We start from the raw sequence: 10,061 nt of genomic DNA, 5'->3' as shown, positions 1-10,061 counted from the left end.
ATGTGTAGGCTGAAATGTTTAGGCTGAAATGTGTAGGCTGAAATGTGTAGGCTAAAATGTGCAGCCTGAAATGTGCAGCCTGAAAACATGGCAGATATTGGATGAATTAAACAAATGTATATCTTCCTTCTCAGCTACAATTATTTGAATAATTCAATGGATGTTTTGTGCACAAAAGTGATGACTAAAGTGTCTTATTATGAATATTCAAATCTGACTTCTCTAAGTGGCCATGTTTGGAAATTGTCTTTCTGGGCTGGGCATCAGCCTTGAAACCATTGTGCCGAAAATCTCCCCCCTGACAGAATCCCCCCCCCCCCCCCCCCTTGCGTTCTTCATTTTATTTGCGTTCTTCATTTTATTTCACCTTTATTTAACCAGGCAGGCCAGTTGAGAACAAGTTCTCATTTACAACTGCGACCTGGCCAAGATAAAGCAAAGCAGTGCGACACAAACAACAACACTTGGAATAAACAAACATTCATTGCTGCAACTTGCTTGCTAGTTGAGATTTCTGCTCTGCATTCCGTTGTCAGTTTAGCCTACATTTAACTGATCTTAGTAGCAGAAAGCATTTTTGTCTGCAGTTTTCTATTTGGCTATTTGTTTCAAGTGTATGTGGCGGTTCTAGCTTGTATGGCGTCCTGAGCGAACTCCCCCTTCAGCGCCCGCCGACCGCACCCGCACCCGGGCGGAAAGATGCCATGTCGCCTGTACCTAAACCCTCTACTGAATTTGTATTAATCTATAAATAAATCTCTTTGCCAAAATTCGTCATCTCTCACATGTCTTATTCGACTAGTATTTTTTAAAGTGTAAGGATAATAATTCAGCCATAGTTGTTCTGAAATGTTCATTGCTTGCCAACATTTTACCCCTTCCTCTATGTTTAATATAACACACATACATTAATTATTAATTTCGGTTGCCTATCCTGACTAAGTTTGATCAAAATAAAGTATTTGACTCTGATGTGTGTCACAGAAAGTATTTGACTCTAGCCACAAAAATAAGGAAATTAGATGGGGGGGATTCTGGCAGGGGAAGATTTTCGGCATAACACCGGAACCCTTGCCCCTACAACCTGGAAGGCTGTAGTAATCGGATCTGGCCAGCAGGGGTCACCAGGGCACCATAAACACGAGGCTCCACGGGGGCGTAACTTCCGGATTTATAAAAGTTGTCAACAGTTTGCTAAATAGAAAAACATGTAGCTAGATACTGAGACCAGAACCGTTCTTTTATAGCTGAATGAGAAAGCCACCCGTCTTTTTCCAGCAGAGAAAGAGAGACGGGGGAAGGAGTGACTGAAGACAGGCGCCGCTGCGGAAAGCAGAAGTAGTTAGTTACAGTAGTTAACTAGCTAGCCAGAATGTTTAGCTACTGTAGCTAGTTAGCTAACTTGTATTGTGATAAGTATAAGTACCAGGCCAGCTAAAAACGGACTGGTGTGTGTGATAACTCCAGCCTGCTCTCCCTCTCCGTGGCTACACTACTGATGCCGGTCTCGGCCGGGACTCCATGGAAGAGCTGCTAGCACAGGACGGAACAAGGAACGGGACTGCAACCGAGGCTCACCCCTGCCCGGGCAAGCCCTCTGCCCATCTCACTGGTCCAACGGGATATTATTACCGTGGGGTGAGCCTGGATCGGGAGTTACGGCCGACCGACCGAGCGGCGATGGGGTCAGAAGTACTTTTCCAACTTTTATGAAAGGTCTTATAATACATTTGAGATTTATTTATACCTACATCAAACTGGTTAAGGTTATACAGTGTGTTTGTCCGGCAGTGATGAGATGTCATGTAGCTAACTCCTATAGAAGCTACCATCTATAGATGTTCGACAGACACGGTTGAAACCCCTGGAACCTGCTTCTCCCGCTACAGAATCCGGGTAGAGATCCAGTACAAGGTACGTCATCTTTTGCCTGAAACAAATTTCACCAAGAAGGAAAAAATACTTTTAAAATAAAGTTGTGCAGGAGAGTGAGATTTAATTGAGAGGGACACGGTGAATGGCACAATGGTGTGCAACTGCAGCCCCCAATGTGGACTTCCTCTATCTGCAGGAAGGAGTATTGCATTAGTTCCTGCATGAACCCCCACCCAAAGTGTGACGCTTTTGAATGTGGGTCAAAAGGGAAATAAAAGTATTATGCGTTTTTTCACTGGTAGACAGTATCCTTCGCTCCCGCCATGCTGAACACCTGCCCTCACCATCGAACTGCAGGAAAACAGTGCCCGACAAGCTAGGGCGAAGGTCACTGTCTTCCGGTCGCCCCTGCTTCCCGCTAGTACAGACGGCGGTGACGCTAACTAGCTAGCCAGCACACGGTGTTGCTCCAGCTTCCCACCTGCTGTTAGACGGGGGAGACCGGTAGACGGTGTACTTAGCCCCTGGGTACACAGGAGGCGGGGGAAACACTGTGTGCTAGCTATCTAGCTTGGGATAGCTTTGTTAGCTAGCACACGGTGTCGCCCCCGCCTCCTGTGTACCCAGGGGCTAAGTACACCGTCTACCGGTCTCCCCCGTCTAACAGCAGGTGGGAAGCTGGAGCAACACCATGCCTGACAGGCTGGGGCGAAGGACACTGTCTACCGGTGTCGCCTACCGCTAGCTACTCCGGTAGGTAGGAGGCGGGGGCTAGTTAGTTAGCTTGCAAGTTAGCTAGCAGACGATGTCGCCTCACACCTGCTGTGTACCGGAGTCCTCCTTATGACTAGTTGGCTAAGTTAACACAGTGTCCTTCGCTCCTGCCTGCCGAACACCTGCTGTGTACCGGAGTCCTCCTTATGACTAGTTGGCTAAGTTAACAGTGTCCTTCGCTCCTGCCTGCCGAACACCTGCCGTCGCTGTCTTTAACTGAATTGCGGGAAAACAGTGCCCGACAGGCGGGTGCGAAAGACACTACCGGTCTGTGCTAACTATAGCCATCTACTGTTGTCACCCCCACTACTTCTGTGGGGTTTATCGGCGGTTGCATTACCACCATCGACTGTACTGGAGCGCCCCTGCCTCCCGCCTATGTACGTACTGTAGTCCTAAAGTCTAAAGAGGGGTTCTTACAGATTCCGGAATGCTCAAATTGTGGGCTGCAGTTGCACCCTTCTCGAATGGCACAGAAGGGGCTCGGATCCGTATTGATGTGTCACGGCTTGTGCTGCGTAGAGGATCCATTGTGGGTTATGACTGATGACGTCATTGATCTGAATTAATTTCAAGCACATAGCTGAGTGATTGTTGAACCGATAAGTGTCAAACCCTTCCCCTTTAGGGTTAGCAATAGGTTAGTACTACACTGGTCTGACATTAATACTTATCTGTCCTCTATGAAGACCCTTGCCCTACTGTATATCATTGTCCACGATGAAGACCGGTGTTGTAAAGTACTACTGTAATATCTATATTTGGTGAAACCTTTTACTCCTCGAAATATCACGATGTGTACTTAATTAATTTATATTTCAAGATATTGATAAAGCCTAACTGCTAAAAATACAGTTTTGATTTGTGAAGTTCAAAATAGTCTGGCAGCCCAACTGATTGGCAAACTTACTGCAAATTAAGAAATCATGTGACTAAATAAACTATACTATGAAACAAAGATACATTTATATAAAGGAAAGATAATAAAAAGCTTTGGAGCACCTGAACTGAAAAAAAAAAGCCAACTCGACTCCATTGTTCATTGAATCAGATGGCTTATTCATCACAAAGCCCACTGATATTGCCGACTACTTGAATTACTTTTTCAGTAAATAAATTGACAAAAGCCAGAAAAAATGCAGAGCGCCAAATTCAAATAAATTGCTATAAAAATCAAACTTTCATGAAATCAAATCCAAATCAAATGTATTTATATAGCCCTTCGTACATCAGCTGATATCTCAAAGTGCTGTACAGAAACCCAGCCTAAAACCCCAAACAGCAAGCAATGCAGGTGTAGAAGCACGGTGTCTAGGAAAAACTCCCTAGAAAGGCCGAAACCTAGGAAGAAACCTAGAGAGGAACCAGGCTATGTGGGGTGGCCAGTCCTCTTCTGGCTGTGCCGGGTGGAGATTATAACAGAACATGGCCAAGATGTTCAAATGTTCATAAATGACCAGCATGGTCCAATAATAACAAGGCAGAACAGTTGAAACTGGAGCAGCAGCACGGCCAGGTGGACTGAGGACAGCAAGGAGTCATCATGTCAGGTAGTCCTGAGGCATGGTCCTAGGGCTCAGGTCCTCCAAGAAAGAAAGAGAGAAGGAGAGAATTAGAGAGAGCACACTTAAATTCACACAGGACACCGAATAGGACAGGAGAAGTACTCCAGATATAACAAACTGACCCTAGCCCCCCGACACATAAACTACTGCAGCATAAATACTGGAGGCTGAGACAGGAGGGGTCAGGAGATACTGGCCCCATCTGATGATACCCCTGGACAGTGCCAAACAGGCAGGATATAACCCCACCCACTTTGCCAAAGCACAGCCCCCACATCACTAGAGGGATATCTTCAACCACCAACTTACCATCCTGAGTCAAGGCCGAGTATAGCCCACAAAGATCTCTGCCACGCCACAACACAAGGGGGGAGCGCCAACCCAGATAGGAAAACAACGTCAGTGACTCAACCCACTCAAGTGACGCACCCCTCCTAGGGACGGCATGGAAGAGCATCAGTAAGCCAGTGACTCAGCCCCTGTAATAGGGTTAGAGGCAGAGAATCCCAGTTAGAAAGAGGGGAACCGGCCAGGCAGAGACAGCAAGGGAAGTTCGTTGCTCCAGTGCCTTTCCGTTCACCTTCACACTCCTGGGCCAGACTACACTCAATCATATGACCCACTGAAGAGATGAGTCTTCAGTAAAGACTTAAAGGTTGAGACCGAGTTTGCGTCTCTGACATGGGTAGGCAGACCATTCCATAAAAATTGAGCTCTATAGGAGAAAGCCCTGCCTCCAGCTGCTTAGAAATTCTAGGGACAATTAGGAGGCCTGCGTCTTGTGACCGTAGCGTACATGTAGGTATGTACGGCAGGACCAAATCAGAGAGATAGGTAGGAGCAAGCCCGTGTAATGCTTTGTAGGTTAGCAGTAACACCTTGAAATCAGCCCTTGCCTTAACAGGAAGCCAGTGTAGGGAGGCTAGCACTGGAGTGATATGATCACATTGTGGGGTTCTAGTCAGGATTCTAGCAGCCGTATTTAGCACTAACTGAAGTTTATTTAGTGCTTTATCCGGGTAGCCGGAAAGTAGAGCATTGCAGTAGTCTAACCTAGAAGTAACAAAAGCATGGATACATTTTTCTGCATCATTTTTGGACAGAAAGTTTCAGATTTTTTTTCCATGTTACGTAAATGGAAAAAAGCTGTCCTTGAAACAGTCTTGATATGTTCGTCAAAAGAGAGATCAGGGTCCAGAGTAACGCCGAGGTCCCTCAGTTTTATTTGAGACGACTGTACAACCATCAAGATTAATTGTCAGATTCAACGGAAGATCTCTTTGTTTCTTCGGGCCTAGAACAAGCATCTCTGTTTTGTCAGAGTTTAAAAGTAGAACGTTTGCAGCCATCCACTTCCTTATGTCTGAAACACAGGCTTCCAGCGAGGATAATTTTGTAGCTTCACCAGCAGCACTAACATCTAGGACCTGGAGGACAGATGCAGAGCCTGGGTCTGACGCCACTAAAAGGTCATTTACAACCTTCACAAGTGCAGTTTCAGTGCTACGATGGGGTCTAAAACCAGACTGAAGCATTTTGTATACATTGTCTTCAGGAAGGCAGTGAGTTGCTGCGCAACAGCTTTTTCTAAACTTTTTGAGAGGAATGGAAGATTCGATATAGGCCGAATTTAGTTAAAAAAAATATTTTCTGGGTCAAGGTTTGGCTTTTTCAAGAGAGGCTTTATTACTGGCACTTTTAGTGAGTTTGGTACACATCCGGTGGATAGAGAGATGTTTATTATGTTCAACATAGGAGGGCCAAGCACAAGAAGCAGCTCTTTCAGTAGTTTAGTTGGAATAGGGTCCAGTATGCAGCTTGAAGGTTTAGAGGTCATGATTATTTTCATCATTGTGTCAAGAGATGTAGTACTAAAACACTTGTGTCTCTCTTGATCCTAGGTCCTGGCAGAGTTGTGCAGACTGGTGTTTAGCTGGCGTGTTCAACACCATATGATGTGTTTAGCTGGCGTGTTCAACACCATATGATGTGTTTAGCTGGCGTGTTCAACACCATATGATGTGTTTAGCTGGCGTGTTCAACACCATATGATGTGTTTAGCTGGCGTGTTCAACACCATATGATGTGTTTAGCTGGCGTGTTCAACACCATATGATGTTGTTAGCTGGCGTGTTCAACACCATATGATGTGTTTAGCTGGCGTGTTCATTGCGCAGCAATGTGTTCACTGGTCTCAGCCAAATGTGTCAATGATCCAGAATGCTATTTTGGGACAACACCGTTCTTAAACCTGATGCGGTTTTTATAATGTGACAGATAGTTATACAGCAGGTAGAAATGTAGAGGGAATATCTGAAGATGCAACAGGGTCTTACTCTCTTTGGACAGTAGTAGAAGAAGAAATGCTGTTTTCAATATCAGGAAATCTTTGCTTTATTGCTATGGTGGGATTTTGGCCTATGTAAAACATCCAGGTTTCAAACATTGATATGGCTGGCGTTGCAATTTTTTAGGTTATGGAGAAATATGACATTAGAAAATCATTCCAATGTTGGGCAAATAGGATGATGTCTGTGGTCCGCCGGCACGGAGGTTTCCTGTTCCGGGAGTTGGGGCATGTTCCTTGTCTATAGGCTGTGGCTCGCTACTGAGGAACTCTGACAGGAACTGCACACTAAAATGTGCAAAGTATTTCTGCGTCACTGTGCCTGGCTGGGGGCTGTGTGAAGACAGATACAGTTTTAGAAGGCGTAAAAATGTGTTTAATTTACCTGAAACTGAAGTGAGACTGTCCCTGTGTTCCTTAGCTATTTACATTATTTTGTTCAGATGCTAGGTTGATTTTCAATGTTTGAGTTTCAACTGCTAGGGAAGATAAGCAATACTAGTCAGACTCTCGATCTCACAGGCACAAACATGACTCGCATTACCACGGTAACCTCCCGCCCTTAAAAGGGGCAGGTGAACATTTTTGTCTCATATTTTGGTTAAAAGTGGTCACAAAATTCAACAATATAGCACATTACTTCTCAGCAGTAATACATGTGTTGTTTTAGAAACATTTCAAAGCATGCACGTCCAGGTTTTGTTAGTGTAATTTTACTGGGAAAAAATATTTGTCTGGTTAAAAAAATCTGAGTGGCTGGTAGACCAAAAATAACATTTTAGGCTCTGTCCATTAGCAAGTTGTGGTGCTGAAAAAGGTCAAGGTGACCATTATTCAGTGACGAGGTTGAAGCAGAGGAAGCGAAGGCTGGGAACAAGTTATTTAATCTATATTGTTGTGTTGTTTAATGGGGCAGCTGGTGGTGGAATGGATATATCTTCAGTTTATTCAGTAACCACTTCACAATAACATTGGTCTCTCTTAGATATATCTTTAAGCATTCCCCATTCAAAAAAATATAGAACTAAGACTAGATATAGCCCTTGGTTCACCCCAGACTTGACTGCCCTTGACCAACACAAAAACACCCTGTGGTGGACCGCACTAGCATCGAATAGTCCCCGCGATATGCAACTTTTCAGGGAATTCAGGAACCAATATACAGTCAGTTAGGAAAGCGAAGGCTAGCTTTTTCAAACAGAAATTTGCATCCTGTAGCACTAATTGCCCAAAGTTTTGGGACACTGTAAAGTCCATGGAGAATATGAGCAGCACCTCCCAGCTGCCCACTGCTCTGAGGCTAGGAAACACCACCGGTAAATCTATGATAATCGATCATTTCAGTAAGCATTTTTCTACGGCTGGCCATGCTTTCCACCTGGCTACCCCTGCCAACTGCTCTGCACGGTCAGCCCCCTCTTCAAAGGGGGAGACACTCTAGACCCAAACTGTTATGGACCTATATCCATCCTGCCCTGCCTTTCTAAAATCTTTGAAAGCCAAGTTCCCACCGTACCTTCTCCACGATATCATAATCGCCATCGATAAAATACAGGACTGTGCAGCCGTCTTCATTGACCTGGCCAAGGCTTTCGACTCTGTCAATCACCGCATTCTTATCGGCATACTCAAAAGCCTTAGTTTCTCAAATGACTGCCTCGCCTCGTTCACCAACTACTTCTCGGACAGAGTTCAGTGTGTCAAATCGGAGGGCATGTTGTCCGGACCTGTGGCAGTCTCTATGGGGGTGCCGCAGTTTTCAATTCCCGGGCCGACTCTCTTCTCTGTATGCATCAACGATGTCGATCTTGCTGCTGGTGATTCTCTGATCCACCTCTATGCAGACGACACCATTCTGTATACTTCTGACCTTTCTTTGGACACTGTGTTAACAAACCTCCAAATAATGAGCTTCAATGCCATACAACACTCCTTCCGTGGCCTCCAACTGCTTTTATATGTTGGTAAAAACTAAATGCATGCTCTTCAACCGATTGCTGCCTGCCCGACTAGCATCACTACTCTGGACGGTTCTGACTTAGAATATGTGGACAACTACAAATACCTAGGTGTCTGGTTAGACTGTAAACTCTCCTTCCAGACTCACATTAAGAATCTCAAATCCAAAATTGAATCTAGAATCGGTGGACAAAAAAAAGTTTACAGTGCTTTAAAATAAAATAAATAAAATGATTATTCATGTAGGCGTGAACAAAATGTAAAAATAACTGGGAAAAACAAGCTCACACTTCAGTCTCTGCCTGGGCAAGATGAACAAGGCATCTGCGGACCACAATCAATAAGCACATGAACCTTAATACCCCCCCCCCCCCCCCCCCCCCCCAGCAAAAACACAGAGAGAAACTCCTCCAACCCTTAAGTCACAGACTTTTATTTTAGTATTAATTGGAATGCCATCAGAGGATGGACTGTTTAAAGTAAGACCGGAATGGAGCCCAAGCCTCATCAAACAGTTTGGGGTTCCCACGTGAATTGAATTAATTTTTTTCTAGTTTCAGAGAGCACAACACATCCCTCACCCAATATTTATAAGATGGGGGAGCTGCCATCTTCCAGTTCTGTAGTATTAGCCGTCTAGCTAAAAGAGTTGTATAAGCAACAGTCGTTGTAGTTGTCCACATATTCTAAGTCAGAACCGTCCAGAGTAGTGATGCTAGTCGGGCAGGCAGCAATTGGTTGAAGAGCATGCATTTAGTTTTTACCAACATTTAAAAGCAGTTGGAGGCCATGGAAGGAGTGTTGTATGGCATTGAAGCTCATTATTTGGAGGTTTGTGCAGCACTGGATTCTTGACAGGGGGGTACCCATGGGCAGTACTCCAAAAAGGGCTGTAAGGGGAGACGGATCTATAACAGTGTCATATATATCAGAGAAACATTTAAATATGAATTCCCAGAAACCTGACAGTTTATGACAGCCCCAAAACATATGCAACAGTGTGGCTGGTTCCACCTTACATCTGACACAGGTAGGATCAAAATCAGAGAATATTCTTCCAAGTTTGGCCCCCGACCAGTGGATACGGTGAACCACCTTGAATTGAATGAGGCTGTGTCTAGTGCTAAAAGAGGACGAGTGCACCCCGTGCAGCACAGATTCCCAGGCGTCTTCCCCAAGTTCCTCCCCCAAATCCTTTTCCCATCGAGTCTTTAAAGGCACCAAAGAAGGGTTCTGTAAGTCATGAATGATTGCATATACATCTGAAATTGCGCCCCTAGGAAGCTTGTTCAGCTCCAAGATGCTCTCTATAGCTGTATTCGCAGGCCTATTGGGAAATCCAGGTGTGTTAGCCCTGACAAAGTTTGTAGTCTGGAGATAGCGGAAAAAGTGGGATTGGGGGAGATTGAACGTTTCCTGCAGCTGAGAAAAAGAGGCAAATGTATCATCAAAGAATAATTGGGCTAGCGAGGAAAGGCCTAGTGAGTGCCAAATGCCAAAAGCCCCATCATTCAAATATTTTTTTTCTCATTTTGTCTGTC

The 10,061-nt window shown here is 44.8% G+C and overlaps 1 protein-coding gene across 11 annotated transcripts in view; it reads left to right on the top strand.

The window, feature by feature from the left end:
* Positions 1-1,161: 1,161 nt before the first annotated feature.
* The window catches only part of LOC110500813 (TSC22 domain family protein 4), a 38,043-nt gene continuing 29,143 nt past the window's right edge, over positions 1,162-10,061 (top strand). For 3 of the 11 annotated variants that reach the window (XM_090214970.1, XM_036958394.2, XM_036958397.2), the window contains exons 1-2: positions 1,168-1,685; positions 1,839-1,914. In XM_090214970.1, the coding sequence (XP_090071096.1) occupies positions 1,522-1,685; positions 1,839-1,914 (240 nt within the window). In that variant the 5' untranslated portion in view covers positions 1,168-1,521. Of the gene's footprint in view, positions 1,717-1,773; positions 1,915-10,061 lie in introns of those variants that run through there. The other 8 variants (XR_016490412.1, XR_016490413.1, XR_016490414.1 and 5 more) reach the window with 6 other exon arrangements.

Source organism: Oncorhynchus mykiss, chromosome 21, assembly GCF_057628025.1.
Source record: "Oncorhynchus mykiss isolate SJ-2025 chromosome 21, ASM5762802v1, whole genome shotgun sequence".
NCBI lineage: Eukaryota > Metazoa > Chordata > Actinopteri > Salmoniformes > Salmonidae > Oncorhynchus > Oncorhynchus mykiss.
This window is presented reverse-complemented; position numbering and strand designations above follow the sequence as displayed.